The sequence below is a fragment of the Emys orbicularis genome, chromosome 18 (assembly GCF_028017835.1).
Source record: "Emys orbicularis isolate rEmyOrb1 chromosome 18, rEmyOrb1.hap1, whole genome shotgun sequence".
NCBI lineage: Eukaryota > Metazoa > Chordata > Testudines > Emydidae > Emys > Emys orbicularis.
Genome location: NC_088700.1, coordinates 25434359 through 25454982, shown reverse-complemented (window position 1 = coordinate 25454982; position 20624 = coordinate 25434359). Strand labels below are relative to the sequence as shown.

The 20624-nt window shown below is 53.2% G+C and overlaps 1 protein-coding gene across 1 annotated transcript; it reads right to left on the bottom strand.

Moving 5' to 3' along the window:
* Nucleotides 1–513: 513 nt before the first annotated feature.
* Nucleotides 514–19361, bottom strand: LOC135891197 (ectonucleoside triphosphate diphosphohydrolase 8-like). The gene is made up of 10 exons (XM_065418687.1): nucleotides 19328–19361; nucleotides 11952–12077; nucleotides 11095–11212; nucleotides 10046–10196; nucleotides 9168–9327; nucleotides 8298–8528; nucleotides 6110–6376; nucleotides 3860–3970; nucleotides 2991–3128; nucleotides 514–1078 (listed from the first exon to the last, which is right to left on the bottom strand). The coding sequence occupies exons 2-10, from the start codon at nucleotides 12063–12065 to the stop codon at nucleotides 866–868; spliced, it is 1503 nt and encodes a 500-aa protein (XP_065274759.1). The 5' UTR covers nucleotides 12066–12077; nucleotides 19328–19361; the 3' UTR covers nucleotides 514–865.
* Between the last annotated feature and the right edge of the window lie 1263 nt (nucleotides 19362–20624).

Here is a 20624-nt window from a genome sequence, read left to right as displayed (position 1 = left end):
CAGTCTGGGTTTGATGGGAAATTGAGTTCTTTGTGCAACGCCCACAGCCACCCACAACTTGCAGCCTCACATGCCAGGGTGGCTTTCCCATGTGGCACCTGTGCCTGCCTCTCCTCTCTCCCTTACACATGTATAAGCCAGGGTAAAAAGAGTCTGACCCCTGCCATATTAACCTTTTGTAACCCTGAGCCAGGGCAGTGCCTGGAGCCTGGCCCGAACACCCAGGCTGTAGCCAACAGCCCTGTGTGCCACAACCAGCCCTTTGTTAGTGACCGTGAAAGGGCAAGTCCCTGCCCCTGCAGAGCTGCTGCAGCTGCCCCTGCATCCAGGCACTTCCAAACATATCAGCCGGTGCTCCCTCGACCAGGAGGAGACTCACACTCCCATTCCCTCCGCCTTGCCCTGGAGTCTCCTGGCACTCTAGCCAATGCTTCCCGCCTCACCAGCCCCAGCTTCCCCTGCACCCCAAATCCAGTAGGCCATGGCGCACACACACACACACGCACACCCAACTGGGCTCTGCAGGAGGCAGCAGCACCTCCTCAGGATAGACTTTGTTTGCACAGCAGGACTTGCTGACTGGAAAGGGGGCTGGGGGAGAGCAGGAAGCCAGCACAGCTCACAGGGCTGAGATGAGACTGAAAAGTGTCACCAATTTGCCAACAGATGCCATTTGTCCTTCAAACCCAATGTTCCTACCCTCCCTGGGGAGGGGTTTCTCTCCCAGACCATGCCTCCAGCTGCAAGTAGGGGCACTGGGTTGTAAGGCCACGAACGTCTAACACACAGGACTGCATGATGTCTGGGGAAAGCCACGTGTGGCTCCTGATGGCAGCAGGGCCCCAGCCTCAGGAGCACTGGCCAGCTAGAGCATAGTCTCATAGGTGGCAAGGGGCCACTGATAGCACAGAGCCAGGCCTGTCCACAGGATCATGGCCAGCATGAGGCAGGTGGTGACCACGGCCGCTGCCCACAGGTCAGGCCACTGCCCCTTCACTCGGTTGGGAGCCTCCAAGGGGATCGTGTTGGTGAGGTTCAGCATGTAGCCCAGGCTCCAGCCCACATCCACAGCAGCCACCTGTCACAGAGGAGAGAGCAGAGAAGTTTTATGGACTCAAAGGGCGGGCACTCAGTGCTGGGCAGGGAAGGAGGCAAATCAGAGCCTTAGAATCATAGAATATCAGGGTTGGAAGGGACCTCAGGAGGTCATCTAGTCCAACCCCCTGCTCAAAGCAGGACCAATCCCCAGACAGATTTTTGCCCCAGATCCCTCAAGGATTGAACTCACAACCCTGGGTTTAGCAGGCCAATGCTCAAACCACTGAGCTATCCCTCCCATCCCCTTCTTCAGTGATTTACAGCAATACTGAGCGTGCTTGTTCTTATGTAGTCATTCTGCTGTTCAACAGCCACAGAACCTGCTCTGGAGCCCTCGCCCGGCCCTGGAGCCCACCCCAGAACCTGCCCCCCATCCTCCATTGCTGTGAAATTGTGCTCTAGAATTTAAATTTGCAACTTTAACTAAAGGGCATTGTAGCCCCCACAGTTGGGAGGAAAATGAGAGGGTGTAACTAGTGCTGGCTGTGAGCCTGCAGACAGCTCAAGATGAAAGCAGAGAGCCATGACCTGCCTCATTCATCTCAAGGAATTGTTGATTCTGAAACTTAAAGGTGGCAAGTTAAACATCAGCAGTTTGATCAGGGAGCATTTCAAGAAGCATCCAGCTAATGTGTTTCTCCCACACCACCAAACCCTGCCATGCCTTTCCAGGTACCAAAGCCCTCAGCTGTCCCCTGGCCATGTGCCAAAACCTCCCACCCCGCCTGACAGCTTCAAATGCAGTGCTGCCATGTGAGTGCAAAATCAGGTGGCTGGAGACAGCATCAAAACAATTGAATGGAATCTCAGCAAACCCAGGGTGATGGGACTGGTTTATTGATTTTCAGATTTCATTCATACAGTCTCCACTGAGCTGCCTCAGAACAGAACACAGGAGTTGCCAGACTGGCTCAGAGCCAACATCCATATGGTCCAGTACCCTGTCTCTGGCAGTGGCCAGCATCAGATGTATCAGGGGAAGGGACAAGAACGTGGCAGTCGGCAGTGATAGGATAATCTGTCCCGTCCTCCAGCACACAAATCACATCCTAGTCTCTGATCTGCATAGAATGCAGGGACGCTGCTGCAATATTTAGGCCCACAGAGCTACAGAGGATACAGGGGCCTGGGTTAGACTGAGCGTGTCTAGCTTAATTCACCATCCAGCTGCATGGGAACCAGCTACTCCGACCCTCATTAGGACCCAACTCACAGTGACTCCACTTACCATGACAGCTGTTGCCTCCCTGAAGGAGGACATATTTAAGGCCTTTTTTCTGCACTCTATCTGGGCTGGGTTACTGACATGCAGAGCACCTACCATCTGCAGGGTTTATAATCCAGACTGGGGGGGGCTTGGATTCCTGCGACCTGACTGCCTCGCGTACCTCATGTGGATTTATGTGAGAGCCAGTGTAACGGAGGGACAGGCCTTAGGGGCTGCTGCACCAGACTGCACAAATAGGCTCCCAGGGAAGGGAACAGCCCTGCAGGAGAATTGGGGCAGGCAGGGTAACTCAAGTTGCCTTTTCAGTTCCTACTTTCTTTGGCTAGGTGGGGGGAGGAGGGAGGGAGAAAACACACACCAACTTTTTTCCAGACTGGCACAATTGTATCATTTCGATTGTGCAACACAGCTGGGCAGCCACGATTCCAATGCCAAGAACCCCAGCGGGAGGGAAGAAGTGGAAAGCTATTCCAGTGCCCATGCTGGGCTGGGGGGGAGCAGGGTAAAGACTGTACAGGCCCTTTATCGCCAACTCCCCTCATCTAGGCACTGATGGAGCAGATTTCCCTCGGGAGCCCACAGTGGTAAGGCAGGCTGGGGACAGACCCGCTCCGGGGGGCGTGACCCAGGCTGTGCAGCAGACCCTGCCAGGGAGACGTCCTACCTGCCAGTGGAAATGGATGTTGCTCCATGTCTGGTTGTCAAACTTGTAGCCTTGCAGCAGGAGGGTGAGAATGTAGGTGCTGGCAGCGCAGTAATCCTGCAGGCGGGTCTTGTTCATGCCAGGATCCACCATTTGCACCTAGGGACACGGGGGGGGCGGGGTCAGTGCAAACCTGCTGTTCCCATGTAGAGATGCCCAGTTAGCCCATTGGTAACTTTACTCTAGCGAGTCACAGGTCAGAGAGGCCCCCTCGCCCCACCCACAGACCTGCTATTTCAGCTCCAAGCCAGGCATGTGGCAGAGGCACCCACTGTGCTTTAGATTCCAGTTGCTACCAACCTGGGCCAGATCCAAGCTGGGGTCCTCAAGAGAGCAGTGAGGGCTCTATACCCTGTCACTGAACCCTAGGCATGCAGCCCCCACTCCCCTACCCTGCACTCACTGGAATGACCCTCTGCTCTGCCACTGGGATAACTGGGACCCTCAGGACTTTGGGCCCAGCCGAGTCTCCATCCTGAGAGGGCAGGGTGAAGAATCTGTCACCCAGGTTTTGTGTGAGAAGGAGCAGCAGGCCAGAGGGTTTCTCCACACACCATTGGGAAATGGTCTGCAGACCTCTGATGCGCAACGAGCCAGTTAAACTTCAGAAAACTCAGGGGGGAGAAGTCGCAGAAGAATTTAGAACCCAGAAGCTAACGATTTGTCCCCCATCTTTCTGCCCAAGCCAAGGCTCCCCCCCCCGCCCAAGAAGATCCCAAAGGAAGGAGAATCCCAGCCTGCTAATGGTACCCTTGTGTTCTCCAGTTTCCCCATGCATCTAGATTCAGGCATTACACGACAGCACCGGCGGCTGCTAACCGGAGTCTCACCTCCTTCCAGTCCTTAGCACAGAAGTGTTCGATGGTGGCACTGACGTCACTCAAGGGATGCCCGCTGGTCAGGTTCAGAAAGTGGAAGACTGAATAAAATCCGGAAAAGGCCTTAAAACAACAAACAAAGCAGGTTAGCCAAGCAGCCAGCCCTCAGCGACACGCTCTCCGCAGGCTAATGGCCTCAGCCACCCCAACTCTTCACTGCAGGCTCCATAAACCAGCTTCCATCTCCCCTAACCGAAAGGATGCAGCCACAGAAAGGAAGCGGGGGTGGGGGTGGGGGAGACGTGAGGAATTCTCCCACACTCCTCTGGGCATGAAATTAGTGCCAGTGAACAGTGCCTGATGCAGAGCAATGGGTGTGGGGACTCCATCCACAGCAGGGATAGAGCTAGCTAGGGATCTGAACACACTCACTGAGCCACTGCCCATGGCTGGAAGCATGACTTCCCAGGGCACATGCTCATAGGGCAGTATTATCACCAAGGCCTACAGGGCAGAGAGGACAGCCCAAGCTTCCTAGTGTCTCGTGAGTTCAAAGAACTGAGCCCAGGGAACCCCACTAGTTCTCCCAGCACACAGAGCTGTAGATAAGATCTAAACAACAAGGGTTACATTCATGAGATGCAGCTTGCACCAGACAGAGGCAGCACTGGAATATAGTCTGATGGGTGCATGGATGGGCAAGAGGAGAAATGGGCATATGTGAGTCCAACACCTCCATAGTCTCTGCACTGGCCTGGAAGCGGGGAGCTAACAGGAGCTGGGGGAAAGGGAGTTCAGGAAAGCGTGACTGTCCCCAAGAGACAGCATGGACTGAGGCACCAAGCCGCCCCAGATCCTGGGCACAGACATTCAGGAACATGCACTACTTCTCCCTAGGTACGATATGCAGGTTGGGGAGGTTTGGGATTGGCGTGGTCTGGGTTAGTGGCGCCCATCTTTCCCTGCTGAACCACAGTGTTCATGCTGCTGGGACAGAGGGGTATCGTCCCACGTCCCTTTGATGGAAGCCACACGAGCACCACCGGCGTCTGGAAGTCTGTCTCCAGACAAGAGGGGCACTGGATTAGGAGCTGAGTGCTGTAGCTCAGAACTGAGGTGTGAGGTCCACGTGACCTGCCTATTCACATCCCCACAGCATGTCTGGGTGGTGCCAGTGCTGCAGAGTTGGGAGCCGCTTCCTTTCCTAAGGCCTTGTCTGGATGGCGACATTAAATTAATGGAGATATCCCATCTCCTAGAGCTGGAAGGGACCTTGAAAGGTCATCGAGTCCAGCCCCCTGCCTTCACTAGCAGGACCAAGTGCTGATTTTGCCCCCGATCCCTAAGTGGCCCCCTCAAGGATTGAACTCACAACCCTGGGTTTAGCAGGCCAATGCTCAAACCACTGAGCTATCCCTTCCCCCTGTGTGGATTTAATGTATAGCGAGAATTTAAACAGAGCTAGGTCAGCAGATGCTCGGATTGCAGTTTGAGAGACTTATTTTGGTTTCGCTTTCACCAATTCCTAATCAACGTAGGCTAAACCAAAAAAGAGCCTGGTTTGAACCAAGGGATGTCTAACCTTGCAATCTGAGGAGTGTAATCTCAGGCAGACTTACCTGCACTAGCTTCCCCCACACTAGAATGGCTAAAACTAGCAGTGTAGACGCAGCAGCGGGGGTCAAACGCAGGCTAGCAGGACAAACCCCAGGTCCCTGGTGCACTCGTGAAGCCTGTGTGGCCACATTACACTGCTATTTGTAGTCGCTCTAATGCTGGTAAAACTAGCACAGCTATGGCCACCTGTGCTGCAGTCACCCCTGGCATTGCCATGTAGATGTGCTCTAAGAACCCACACAGGTCTGGGCACTGCTTTACCCACGTCGATTTAGAGTCTCACCTTAAGTTGAACCTTTGCAACTTGCCCATGTAGACAACACATCCACTTCACTTTCCCATGTTTACAGACAGTTAAAAATTGTAACTTGCCCCACACCCTGCCCCACGTGCCCCCAGCCAGCGATCACCAAGATGCCATATGCTGGAAGGAAATGTCACGAGAGACATAGCAGCAGCTTGTTCTGTGCACTGGGCTGGTCCTGGCTTTCAGACATTTGCTCGCATTAGTACCAATGGGAATTTCCCCCCACATCAGTCCCCGCCCCCGAAAGGTACAGGGACCCTCAGCCAGCATGAGATCCCTCAGAACCCAGCTCCCTACAGTGTGGTAGCCAGCTAGAAGAGAAGGGAAGGCTCCCTTACGAAGAAATGCCCATGCTCCGGTGGCTGGTAGACCCCGTTGAACCCGCACGTCCTGTTGGCCCCACAGGCTGTGAAGTTGAAGAGTTTCTGGATGGCATTCCTGCACTCCGCTGGGGCTCCTGTCCCCCGCACCGTGAGGATCTGGCTGGGGTCGTGTGCAGCTGGTGCCGGGACGCAGGGACTGTCATACAGGGCAGCGGCAGTGATGTTCTCCTCATATCCCCTAGGGTAGCACGGGTGGGAGATCTGCTGAGAGGTGAGGTTCTCCTAGAGAGAGGGGAACCCATTAGCAGTGCTCAGGCTTGGGATAGCAGCCAAACCCCCGTCCCCACCACTTCACACACAAGCCAGCCTAGTAGTCTGGAACATCCCACAGTGGAGAAAGCAGAGGGCAGCCCCAAGATGCTACCCATCCCTATGCACGCTGGATTTTCTCCGGAATCCTGCTGAGGAGCCTGCTAATCTCTCAGAGGGAAACATTCCCTTCCCACTCTGGGCCCATTCAGAGCGCTGATCTCCTTACCCGGCTGCAGGAATTAAACTGTCGGATGGGGAACAAACAAACAAACAAACAAAGTCTGACCAGCCCCCCCGCTCTGCTCCTGCAGGCTGACAGCCCCTGTGTACACTCAGCAGAATGAGGGCTGGACTAGGACCAACCCCTCAGTACCAGTGCTCTGCATTCCTCCCCTTACGCCCCCACTGGCTCACGGTCCTGCACCCTATTGGCCTCGCTCCTTTGGGAGACACATTCATTCCCATGTAATGAAAGACCAAGACAAGATTCACATTATACTCTATGGGCAACCACAGAGATTCAGGACCATCCAGAGCCTCCTCAATGGAGATCCTAAGGCAGGGAGGGCGCTAGTTTTGCCATGGATCCTCCTGTGGTTTGCATGTGTGCAGCTGAATGGACAATCTCACGCTGGGTTTCTCTTTCCTGTCAGGTCACCTCACGCTAGATCAGCTTGTTTTAAAGGGGAGAGCATGGGTGGGGAAGAGCCAAAAGCCAAGGGCAAGCACGGATTCATCTTTACAAAAAACACTCTGCACACTCTGACATTTTGCCCAGCATTTCTCATTCTTTCACCCAACTTTTAACAGTAACTGGAGCCAGCAAGCCAGGGGACAGCTTGTGGGCTGGCTCCCCCACCAGCAGCAGAATTTCAGTGTCACCTCAGCGGGCTGTGTCTCACACCGACTCTGCCGCACCTTCCCATCGGCAGCCTCTCCCTGTTTAGGCTGCTAACCCTGTCCCTGCAGGAATCTCCAAGAGCCCCTGCTCGGTCCCTCCTTGACACTGCTGTCTGTCCCGACTGAGCAGGCTCCCTCTTCTAGGAAACACTGCCTCCAAGCTGTCATGTGAGCTGTGGTCAGCTGTCTCAGGTGCAGAGCCAAAGCCTCGACAGAGGGCCCTGGGTTGCATGCATGTGCCCCAGCACCAGTGCCCTGTTACAGAAACCCGCTGATAGACTGAAAGGGCATCTAGTCTCCCCGCGATTCGCCCCTGTGCAGTCAGATCAGAGCTCCCTTCACAGGAAGGCCCATAGATCTGCCGTGGAAGTTAAACGGCACAGGGCCATGCAGAGCCTGCTATGCTGCTGGTATTCACGGAGCTGGGTAAAGCTCTAAGCTGCACACACATCCCTGCCTACAGCCAGGTGAGTTAAGTGCCACTAGAACTCAAGTTCTGATCCCACCTGGGCCACAGACTCCTCCTGGAGCATAGGACAAGCCTCTTACGGCAGCTACTCGCACACAGCCACTATGTTTGGTGCCCAACGTGAGACACCTCAGGCCAGCTTTTCAGAGGTGCTTAGCATCCCCAGTTCTAGTCAGTGGGAGCTCCAGGTGCCACTTGGCTCTGAAAACCAGGCCAGAGGCACCTCCAGTGGGTACCCCACATCAGAGGTAATATTTTAAGGTGTTGCCCTCTCTGCCTCTTTCCCTTCTGCAGCACAGGGTTAACACCTCCCGCATGGGGAGCAATGGGGTAAGTAGTTGATGGGTATGGATCTCATTATATGAAGTGCCAAGTTATTACTAGCTTTGCCTTTTGCTGCACTGTACAGCCAAAGGTGCAATAGCTCCATAGGGCCATGTGCGCATCCCACTACACTTGTGCTACCAGACTCAGTGAGCCCCAGGTCTGGTGAAGAGGGAATGGGCAGATTCAGGAGAATACCTCTCTGAGGGATGCAATCAGCTTCTTCAAGGCTTGGTTTTCTCCGTAGCAAAGGTAGCTGTGGGTATAAAGCGAGTAGTTGGTCCCATACAGCCAGAAGAGGACTTCGGTGTTGTTGTCCTCAATGGCCCGACCAGGGTGAAAGGTTATCTGGGTCGAGGCTCCTCCAAGGTCCAGTGCTCCCACAACTGCAGCTGCCTCAGGGTGTATCCACGTCCCTGTGAAAGAGAACTGCCCCCACCACATGGAATCAGTTCACTGCTGGTGCTTAGAGTTAAGAACAGCGTCACTGGAGGGCCAGGGGGATAGAGTGCCCATCTCCATAGGAAAGCAGCGTCACAGGCTGAGCAAGGAAGCATGTCTGTTAATCAGTGTCCATGACTCTTGCACTGGGACGTGGGGCCTAGGAGACCAGCTGCCACTCAGGGGGGGTCTTTTCCGCCACTTAACTAGACATGTCTCATCCAAAAGCTGAGGTCTGGCATGGGACAGGGTCTCCCTGAATCCCTCCTGCCATGGAAGTGCTGCTGCCTGCAGCTGAAGCTACTGGAAGCTGCTGCCTGAAGCTGAAGCAGGGAGAGACACCAGCACCCTCCTAAGTGAAGAAACACCAGCTCCTCTTGTGAGGGGTTTGGTCCTATGTCAGGGACTCAAAATCCAGCTTCCAGAGCCCTGGATTCTCATGCGGTGTGGGAATTCCCAGCTGGAGCCAAGAAGGGACAAGCCAGAGAAGGGAGCACGTCTGGGAAATGAGCTAGGCTGAGACGACCTGCCTTGTTGGCTCCTCGTCTGACCCGTTTTCTATAGAAAAGGAGCAGCCCAGCCAGCCAAGGTCACTCCCTTTCCTTCCCCCTCTGCCCAGGCACTAACCTTGACGAGCGTCTCCAGCAGGTAGTTGATTGTGATCCAGCCAAAGGATCCTTCCTCATTCCCAGTGAGGATCCGAGCACCACGGAAATCTACAGGGTACTGCCGGATGGTCTTGGAGACCTCTGCAAAGACCAGGTCGGCTTTTGTGCTGTTCTGCTCCCTGCGAATGGGGAGGGGAGAGATTCCACTGGGCCCCTGACGGATACGGTGTGGCATGCACAGTGACTGCCTAATCCAATCCCTTCCAGAGGGGTAATAAACCTGAACATGAGCATCTTCCCTGAAGGTGCCGAAGTGGATGAGAAAAAGGCCCTCTGCTCCTGACACTCCATCAAGTCAGCCAGTAACAGAAGAGGAATGTAGTTAATGCTTAATTACAAGTTTCTGGCACTTGCAGTTCCTCACATTGCCATGGCACCCCGATGGCAAGAGCCTTGCCTAGACCGACTGGTCCTGTAAGAGTCCCCCGGGAGTTTAGCAATGCACACGCTCACCACTGACATGCAGCCCACTCTGGAGTGGAGGGAAGGCAGTAGGTGGACAAGCTGCATGAGTGGGACAGAGGCACAGGGAAAATGTTACCACCTGTGCAGAGTATGGATTTGAGGTCTGTCCCCAAAGACTCCCCCAGTGAACAGCAGGTGACTGAAATGTTTAACTTGGGGGGTGGGGGGGAGAGAAGGAAGAGAAGGGCCAGGTCAGCCCTGCAGGATTTGTGCCTATAATGAACCAGAGGCTTCACCACTAAGCCATCACTGCCTCATCATTTCAGCCCTGCAAGAGGCCAGTGCTGTGGTCCCAAGAGCACAGGCCTGTGTGTGGTGGAGAACCGGCCTTTCCCTGTGCGAAGCTGCCCTCCTCACAGTCACTCCAGGTACCTCAGCAGCCGCATGCCCGCAGTAGCGCCGAGGTAGGTGGGCGTTTCTCTCTGTTGCTCCGCAGGGATGATCGTCATGGCCTTGTCCAGACAGGCCCTCAGGCTGGCTCCGGCCCTAGTGGGGTTGTCAGCGTAACTGGAGATCCCAGGTCCTGAAACGAAGCATCCCAGTGAGAGCCTGAGCTCAGCCGGGCCCCTGAGACAGGGACTGGCAATGCTGCTGGCACCTGGGGCTGGAGAGCCCAGAGTGAGGGTCAGTTGTTTGCTGGCATCAGCATGCAGGGAAGAGGAGTGTATAGATGTAGGAAAAGTCTGCGGAGCGCCAACCAAGGTCTGGGGGGGAACTGCCCTCCTTGCCCCATAGCAAATTACACTCCTGCAGCAGAGCACTGTGGGAGAGGCTGCTCCTGCCTGCAGCTGGGCCATAGGACACCCATGCGTCCTGGGTCTGCCCGTCACCACGACATAGAGCTTGAATGCAGACAAAGGTTGGGGTGTCTGGGCCTGGGGCTGCGTTGGGGACATCTCATTCCCCCAGGCTCACTGCCTTTTACAGTACAGCTGGGTGTCACCCCTGCTTTCCGGATAGCAGTCTAGGGATGGGGGAGGGTCACACTCACTTCTCCCATTTTGTATTTGTAGGTCTTTCCATGGCACAGGGATGTGGTGGACAGTTCAGCTTCCACCTTTGCTCCCTGGGGTCCACTGCATTATATTGCAGGTAGCTAAAGGAGCAAAGTCCACCTGTAATATATGTGCTTGTGCTGCACCTATAATATCAATGGCCAAACTCACACCTGGTGCAACTCCACTGACTTCTGTGGAGTCCCACCAGGGATGAATGGGGCCCAGTTGCTATCCCTGGAAAATAGAGATCCAGGCAGAAGGAGGTGGTGTTAGGCCTGAGGGGTAATCCAAGTGCAGGGCAGTAAATAGCACAGCAACCTTTGCCCCTGACAGAAGCATTTCACACACATTTCTTGGCACATGGACACAACCAAGTGGAAGGCATAAGGGTGAGAGAGAGAGAGAGAGAAACATCTGACTGACCTTGCACGGTGCAGGCCTCAGCCTGGCTGACAATGCCGGTGCCGTTTTCTTTATCCGCTGGCCACTTGTAGATGTAGAGAGCCGTGTGCGAGGAGCCGGCATCAAACACCATCCCATACTGAAGGGGGAGCCGGGAGGGAAGATGAGGTCACAGAGCTCACTGCTGCACAAGGGCTGCTGTATGTGCCCTCAGCTCTTGCATACAAAGAATTGCACTTTCAGGCTTGACCTTCCAGCCTGGCTTTAACCAGGCCTTTGTTTCTATTCCTTGGGTTTTGCAGTTAGATAAAGTTCCAAGATGGAAAGGGAAGTGAGGTGTGAAACAGCAAGTCTCACGCCCCTCCAGTGACATTCACAGAGCTCTCAGGAGTTGGAGACACATGTGGAATGGCTCAAACCTGTGGGGCTGTTCACGGCTATCGGAGGCTGGGAAATCAGGAAGTGGTAGTTTTGCAACAGTCTTAGAAAAGCAAGAATGAAAGAGACAACAGGGAAGGAACATGAAACCCTGGGAAGAAGGACAGAGGAGAGGAAACATACAAGATGCTCATGAGATCTGAAAAGAGAAAGTAGAATCATAAAATCATAGAATATCAGGGTTGGAAGGGACCTCAGGAGGTCATCTAGTCCAACCCCCTGCTCAAAGCAGGACCAATTCCCAACTAAATCATCAAATAAAAGTCAAGAGAAACTAGTTTAGTTACACAGCAGAACCACTAACAGACAGGATGACACACAGCAGGTCTGGGGACATGGAAAAGGGTGACACTATTTCTAACAGGCTATCAAACCCACACAGCTAGCAGAGGTTTTTGTATCAGTCATTGCAGGCAATGTACTCTAGCAACTGCACCTACCTTGGTTCTTGCAGGCAGATAAACGTCCTTCACTTGAACAAGGATGAGGATGAGGGTAGCTATTCCTGAAGCTGCAGCCACCGCAAGAAGGCACCTGACATCCTGCCCTAACATTGCTGCACCAATCTGTGAGCAAAGCAGAAGCTGTGTCAAGACAAACACATCCCATCTTCCTGCTTTCCAGCCAGTTCTTGGTTTACTCTTAGAGAGAGGTCAGGACAAGGGCGGTGGGTGGCTAATGCATCCCATTGAGCCTGTCCCCACTGCAGTGAGTCTGTTTCCAGCTTCACAAGCATAAATGTGAGCAATTGTACATCCTGATGGTACAGCAAACTAGATGACCCTGGTGGTGGGTTTGGTGCAGAGAGGAGCAGAGGAGGCTCAGAGAGGAAAGAGCTCCCATAAGACCAAACAACAACAATATGCAGGCCCGGCCCAGCCCAGAGAGGCTCAACTGCTGGTGATTGCTACTTCTGCTCCATGCCACACCATGCAGAGCACAGCTCAAGTTGCGGTAGGCCCTTGGCATAACAACTTGAGCAGAACAGCCAATCACAATGCCACCCCCATTGTCCAACTCCATCATCTCTGACCCCATGGCAGGTTCTGCTCTCAGAGTTAGCAGACAGTCTCATCCCAACTGTAACCCAAAGTTGAAGTGCAAGATCCTGCACCATTTCTAGATTCACTTTCCATTCCTTGCCCCTCCCCACATTCGCCTCCCCTTTCTAGACTAGCAGAGCTGTTTGGGTCTGGTGGGAGACAGGGCACATACACTGGATCAAGGGCTATGGGATGGGGACGGGTTTGATTTTTGTTTAAAATATATTTAATACAGGAAAATAAAGAGGCTTGGGAGTGTAATGACATGCATGCAAAGAAAGCATTTTACATCATTCATAACTTCACACACACACACAGCAGAGAGAAAAACCCTCATTTTACAAATGGATTCAGAGGTTAAACATTCCAGGCCCCAGAGGGAACAAGTGAACCCGGGAGTTCCTGGCGCTTAGTTCTGTGCTCTCGCATTAAGAGGTGCCAGATGTTGTCTGGGTGGGTGAGACCAGCGAGCTCAGCTATGCTATCTGGCACTGTTTCAAGCCAATTATTTGTTGTGAATAAGTCATTGGACAGGTTACTCCTGGGGAAATTCTGCGCTACTGCAGCGCAGCAGAAATCACCCCCCACCCAATCCCTTTACTTCCTTGCAGAAAATGGTTTCTGTGGGGAAGCAAGGAGAAGCTGTACCAGTGCTCACTCACCCCTCCAGACAGCTCCACAGCTCACAAGCATCTGTTCAGGCAGCCAGGGGGAGAGGTAAATCACTGGCTGGAGGAGGGTCTGGGGATGGCCAGGCAACCCAGGGACATTAGTCACAGCTGGGGAAGGGGGGGGGGGGGGAGGGAGAGAAGAGGACGGAGACAGAGTCCCCCCTCCCACTTCCCTGCACAGAGCAGATGGGGCTGATCAAGCCCCAGAAACTTCCCCTGGCTGCAGGAAGCTCTGCACTGCAGGGGGGGAGGGTTCTGGGAGTGGGGGGAGGCTCAGCAGGAGGGTTTGGTGCAGGGGGGTCCAGATGCGTAGGGGCTAGGTGGAGAGGAGAAGCAGCTCCTTGTACAGTGACCCCTCCGCCCACCCAGAACCCCCCCCCCATGAGCTCCCCAAACCCTCACCATGCCGAGCCTCACCCCCTTCATCAGGAGCCTCTCCATACCAGGACCCCCACCCCACTGAGCCCCAAGCAGCTGCATCCTGACCCCCACCCCACCAAGCCCCACTCCCTCCCCCCACTGAGCCCTAACCACCTTCACCATGGCCCCCCTTTGCAGAGTCCCATTCCCCCTGCACCCAGAACCCTGCACCAAGCCCCTGTGCCCCAGATTCCCCCCAGACCCCCCACCAAGCTGCCCACATCCAGACTGCGCCACACAGAACCCTGGTACTCTTGAGGGAATTCTGCACCGAAAAGTTTAAAAATGTAGAATTCTGAAAAGTTCTGCATATTTTAATTGTCAAAACAACACAGAAACACAATATAATCACACCATTTTCAATTATTTTGGTATTTCAAATTACTTGTCAAATAATTGAAAATGGTGTGATTATAAAGTTGTTTTGACAAATAGGCAGAATTTTGCAAAATTTTAAAATATTGTGCACAGAATATTTAATATTTTGGTATCAGAGGGGTATCTGTGTTTGTTGCTTTTTACAGATCCAGACTAAGAGTCCTGTGGCACCTTATAGACTAACAGATGTATTCACCCACAAAAGTTTATGCTCCAATACATCTGTTAGTCTATAACAGGGGTCGGCAACGTTCGGCACGCGGCTCGCCAGGGTAAGCACCCTAGCGGGCCGGGCCAGTTTATTTACCTGCTGACGCGGCAGGTTTGGCCGATCGCGGCCCCCACTGGCCACGGTTCGCCGTCCCGGGCCAATGGGGGCGGTGGGAAGCCGCACAGGCGAGGAATGTGCTGGCCGCGGCTTCCCGCCGCCCCCATTGGCCCGGGACGGCGAACCGCGGCCAGTGGGGGCCGCGATCGGCCAAACCTGCCGCGTCAGCAGGTAAATAAACTGGCCCGGCCCGCTAGGGTGCTTACCCTGGCGAGCCGCGTGCCGAACGTTGCCGACCCCTGTTCTATAAGGTGCCACAGGACTCTGTTTTTTTGGCACAGAATTCCCTCAGGAGTAGACAGGTGGTGGGGCTTTTCTTTTGAGATCTTGTGTTCAAGTAATTTCATCACTGTTCGAACCACTCTGGTCTTTCTGTTCTCTCTGCCAGACTGGTCACACAGCCCCGTGCCAACAAGGTAAAGGGCAGGGAAGGGTTAGGCAGGGAGAGGAATGTGATTGGGAAGGAAAAAGAGGGAAACAAGCAATTCCTGATGCATGAAGGGAATATTCATTATCTGAATACAAAAGAAAATGAAAACATTTCAGAACAGATTGGCCATGTTCTTGCCATTTGTTTTCTAATGCCCCTGTCTTCTCGCCGCTGCACATCAGCTGAGAGGTCTGTTCTTGTCAATGGTGCAGCATGGGAAGAGCAGTCCACAGAGACAGGTCAGCGAGCAACACACATGATTTCCAAAATGCTTCCGATTCCCCCCATTTCAATTCAATCCAAAAACAACATGGTCATCCCCCTGAGCTTTAACTGCCTGGGGGTAGGTACAGCTTCATGAGAACTAGATGGGGAATGGTTCTCCTGTCCTGCAAAAATGTTCAAAAGTAAGAAATATTTTTGCGTTCTGAATCAGGATGAAAAGTCAAAACCTTGAATATTTGTGTGACTTGAAAAATCTGAACACAATTTCAGTTCAGGTCAATAAAACCATTTTGTTTCAACAATGTAAAAAATTTCATTTTGGTTTTGACCTTTTTAGTGTAGATTACAAAGCCAAAAGACATTTTGAATAGGAAAACTGGAATTTTTCATTTTGAAAAAAATCTCAAGATGAAACATCTACAGTTTCAAAACTTTTTGCTAAAAAAACCTTGAAAAATGTATCACAACCCACCCTTCCCCATGACAACGCTGGGTTTTGATGACTCGCCCATTCTTCAACACAAAACTGTATTGTCAAAAGGCTCCTGCTAACACTAGTATTGTAGCTGTGGTGGCATGGGCAGCAGTGAGCAGGAGCACAGGCTAGCCAACCTGAGGATGTTCCCACCGGGGCGGAGCAAGTGCTACCGTGGCTACACTACTATTTTTAGTGCATCAGCTCAATGGGAGCTAGCGCAAGCACGTCTGCTTGAGTTGGGAATCACACCCCCAGCTCCAAGTACAGCCACAGCCACGTCTACACTTACGGCAGCATGTAGAGGACAGCTGCATGCCCAGCTAGCACGGGTATAAATAGCAGTGTAGACAGTGAGGCACAGCTTAGGTGAGAAGAGTAGAGCTCCGTACATGCCTGAACCCCCACGGCAGGTACCCTACCTGGTTCTACATGCCCAAGCCGTGCCTCCCATGTCTATGCTGCTATTTTTAGCAGCTTTTTCTTACTGCCTCCCCCTGCTCCACATGTGGCTACACACTGCAGTGACAAGTGTGGATGCACCCTGCTTTCATGGCAGCATACAGCTATGCATGTAGTGCCTGTACCCTACATACCACTGCAAGTGTAGACAAAGCACAAAAGTGGTATGTGGGGTGGGGTTCCTGGTTCTGCTTGCAGGTAGGGGGCTCTGTGGGGAAGCATGCGATCAGACTAAGTCTGAAAAGAGCAAGCTGGAACAAGGTGGGGTGAGTTGTGCCTCTCTGCCTTAGGGAGCAGCCTGCTTCATCTCTCTCTGGTTTTGGTTTCTATATGTTATCGCTTTGGATTCTAAGAATAAAAGTAGTGCTATGCTGCAACCCTCCAGCAAGAGTATTTGATGTTCTTATTTAACTTCTGCGTTTTTGCCTTGAACACAATACCCTCTGAGGCCAATTTCTCTTGGGCTTGGAAAGAGCAATCACATAAGATCTCTTCTTCCAAGGCCTCGCAAACGAGATAGTAAACGGATTTCAGAAATGGACCTTAGCCAAAATCTTGGGTCCCCAATCTGACTGAATCCCTCTCTCCCATCTCTGTGTGTTGATTGCCTTTGTGGGGTGTAAGAATTACAGGTCTTACACCTAAGTCTTCCTCTGTGTTTGTATAGTGCCTGACACAACACAGCCCTGATCTGGACTGGGCCCTCCTAGCACTATCACAATCCAAATAAATAGCCATAGAGCCCCCAGACTTTGGGGGAATGTTGATCGCACTCAGGCAGGCACCAATCCCAGTTCACTAGTAGCTGTCAGCATTAGAAAGCCAGCATTTACCAACAGCAGCCGTGTTAGTCTGTATCCGCAAAAAGAACAGGAGTACTAGTGGCACCTTAGAGACTAACAAATTTATTAGAGCATAAGCTTTCGAAAGCTTATGCTCTAATAAATTTGTTAGTCTCTAAGGTGCCACTAGTACTCCAGCATTTACCAACGGTCACCCCACAGCAGGATCTAAAACACTGTAATGGTCTCACCTCTTGGCAGACCCCTGGGCTTCCTCAGTTAAAACTGAGCCGTAACTATCGGGAGAAGTCCCTTTTTCACTGGCACGCACAAAGTGTGGGGCCTGGCAGAGGGATCGTACCCAGGGCAGCAGAGGAAAGCACATACCAACCACAAGCCAGCAGCTTCCGTTAGCCCGACCCAAAGCCCAGGGGAGAGCCCTGGTGGCATTGCACAGGGCACTGAAGAGGAGTTCCCAGCCACGGTCAGGAGAGTTAAGTGGAGGCTGAAGTCAACAGGAATGGTGCCCACTGACATGCGGGCTGAGCTTGGCCCCATGCTCTGCTGAGGTGCAGAGCAGCAGACGAACATGGGAACAGGGCCATCCCTAGACCTTTTACCACCCAAGGAGGGAAAAAACAAAACCAACCTGGCCAAATGTTGCTCCAGCTGTTGGCACCCTAGGGCAACCTCCCTGGTCTCCCACCCGAAGGTCAGGCCTTACTGGGAATGGCAGCTCTCAGTGACCTGTCTGAGCCTGGTCCAGGTGTGACACTTGTTTGGCATGTCCAAATTCACCTCCCCAAACTGACCCCCCCACAGCTGGCAGCCAAAGGCAGCGCAGGCACAGGGCAGACAGTCTCCACGTGCTCCTCCCCCTTCTCCCACCCTGCTCACCTCCCCAGCTGGAAATGAGATGCTGTGCAGGGAAACTAACTGGGCCATTGAGAATACAGCCATAAGGGAGCCAGTCGAGAGGAGGCAAAGGGCAGGTTCTTCTAGGGACGTCTAGAGCTGGCTAACCCTTGCGTGAGCTGGGCATCGACGGGCCTTGGGGTGCCCAACGGGCTGTATTGCCTGTGCTACAACCTAAGTGCAACAACAGCATCCTCCGCCATGTGCTCTGGACTCTCACTGGCACTAGAGGCGATACAGGCTGGACGTTAGATGGGAGGTAGGAACGTGCCTGCTGATGTGGTGAGAATGCGGCACAGTAAGGATATGCTGTAGGAAACATGCAGTGATGCGGCTTTTCTTTCACTTCACCCGGTTCACATTACATTGTTTTTCTTCTCTCCATACCCTGAGCAAAGCCCAGGAAAGGGAATGCCTGAGAGCTTCCCTCAGCGCTAATGACGCCCCCTGTGACAGTGCAGGGAGTTCAGAGGTGAGCTTGCTCTCTGGTCACTGAGAGGCAAATTAGTGCCCCAGGAGAAACTGATTGGGGTAATGATGCAGTAAGGCTGCTGGGCTGGGAGGGTAAGAACTCAACTGGCCCCATGAGTCCTGGGCTGCTAAGAAAGGCACAGGAAGGAAGGACGTGCAGGGGAGAGAGGGAGGAACAGGGCTAGCTAAGTCTAGCGATGCAGAGGCCTGGGTAGGGAGATCTCTGTTCCTGTCAGATCCTGTTGAGAGGGCCTAAAGCTCTGCAGAGTGTAAACAGGCCGGAGCCCGGGGGGACTGTGGTGATATTGCTGAAGGGGAATAGAAATAAAGTTTCACTGAGCACACACCCGGTGGAGTCTATGTGGTTTCTGCAGGGAAGAGAATGGGGCGGAGACAGGCCCCCGTCAGACCCCCAAAACCCCTAAATGGTGAATTATAGGAACAGCCCTGAACTGGCCCCAGGAAGATAGAGGAGATGATCTAACAAAGATCCAGTCTTGAATTTTAAATGTAATATAGGCTAGGTTAAAAGGTGGCAAATTCAAAACAGACAGAAGTCAATACTATGTCACACAGTGCACAGCTAGATGGTGGAACTCCCTGCCACAGGAAGTCAACAAGGCCAGTTTACTTAGATTGTAGGGCAAAGGCTGCCTCCTTGTACAGTACCTGGCAAACTGGGGGTCCTGGTCCATGACTGGGGCTCCTAGGTGCTACCACAATACAGACAACGACAATGCAAGATTCAAAAGGGGATTGGGCATTTACATGGATAACGAGACCTTCAAGTTACAAGAGGGATGGCTAACAACATTCTGGCAGGGATCTTACAGTCTGTCTCCAGGTCTGAGCCAGTCCCCTGGAGACTAACGTGGGGGGCAGATTATCCCACAGCTGCCTACTGCAGGGTTCTCGCCCCTCCTCGGGAGCCACTGGTGCCTGTGTAGCCAGGACACAGGACGAGATGGCCCTTGGGACGGATCCAGTCCGGCACTTCTGAGAGGTTTTCAGAGGAGCCGGAGGGAGCCACATGCCCAACTCTCGCTGCATTTCAGGGAACTTCCCCGGGCTCCTCCCGTCCCCCCCGCCCCCACCCCCGCCTTTCTGCTGGGGAGCGCTCCAGCGCAGGGAGCCCGGGGAACACGAGCGACGCGCGCCCCCCGTGCACCGACACGACACCAAAGGGGACTCGGAGCAGGCCGGGGTCACGCGTTACCTGCCGTGCAGGAATCCAGGACAGCTGCCTCCTGCTGCGGAGCCTACCGCCCGGCCACCTTCCCCTGCAGGCAGCCCGCCCCGCCTCGCAGTGGCCTGGCCATCTCTTTCGCTTTCAGGCGGCCCTGCCCCCCCAGAACAGCGGCTGCGGCTTTGCAGCTCGCCTAGGAGCGAGCGCTGGCGCCCCGGTGACCCCGCTCGGCGAGGCTGCTGCTTCCTGCTCCGCAGCAGCAAAGCGAAAGCAAAGCCCCTGCCAAGACCCTCCCCGCCCGGGGTTCCAGCCTCCCGCCCCAGCCCAGACGTCTCTGGCAAGGCCCAGTCCGTTGACTCGGGCTCTGAGCGCCAGGGGGTTTTCTTTCCGCTGCCAAGTTCTCTGCTGTTTTCCTCCTTCCCATCCCCTCTCCCGCTCTTTTCTTTACCATTGTCCAACTGTAAACAGACCCTTCTCAACAGGGCCACCCAGAGGATTCAGGGGGCCTGGGGCAAAGCAATTTCAGGGGCCCCTTCCATAAAAAAAAGTTGCAATACTATAGAATACTATATTCTTGTGGGGGCCCCTGCAGGGCCTGGGGCAAATTGCCCCACTTGCCCCCCCCCGGCAGCCCTGCTTCTCAATGCCAAAGAGAGAAGCGCAGTCTGGGTTAAATGGGGACTGTTCCCTCCCAGGACAGAGTCAGAGAAATTCCCCCTGCAGACACTCAGGCCTTGTCCACACTGGGAAGCTGGGCCAGGCTCCTAGCTACAGCAGCATAGCTATCAAACCCTGCTAGTGTAGATGCAGCTGGTAGCCTATAGGACTAACCTGCTTGCTTATATCTTTTCTTATAGTTTAAGTATTTGATGTAATAGGTTTATAGATTTATATTAAAAATAAGTTTGGCTGTAATGCAAGAGACCTACAGGCAAAAAAAAAAAAAAAAAAAAAGACACCTGTATGTTAAGCTAAGGCAAAGTTAGCATATCTATATTAGATGTTTTACCCAGAAAGCAAAGTTGGCCTATATATTGAGACTTGTTACTTAAATAGATAAGCACCCATGCATATGTCTAAGACCTTTTATCTAGACCAATAGACAATGAAGAATGGCATAGGGAGTTTTTCAGTTTTGTACACACAGACTTAACAGGTACACCACAAGGAAACTTGTGTATATAGAGGTCATCAATATGCACAAACATACTAGCCTATGGGGTAAGTGTACCCTAACATTTTGTGGGTGAGGAATGAAATTTGGGCATAGGAGGAAGGATTTCCAGCACTTGTGCCCTATAAAAGAGGTGACCCACCTCACTAGAGT

Excerpts from the sequence above, each read along its gene's own strand:
- LOC135891197 (XM_065418687.1), bottom strand. The coding sequence starts at position 12,065 with ATGTTAGGGCAGGATGTCAGGTGCCTTCTTGCGGTGGCTGCAGCTTCA. Across the intron at positions 10,197-11,094 it reads TGAGGCCTGCACCGTGCAAG|GACCTGGGATCTCCAGTTAC; the intron begins GTCAGTCAGATG and ends GCTTCGTTTCAG. Across the intron at positions 6,377-8,297 it reads TGATTGCATCCCTCAGAGAG|GAGAACCTCACCTCTCAGCA; the intron begins GTATTCTCCTGA and ends CCCTCTCTCTAG.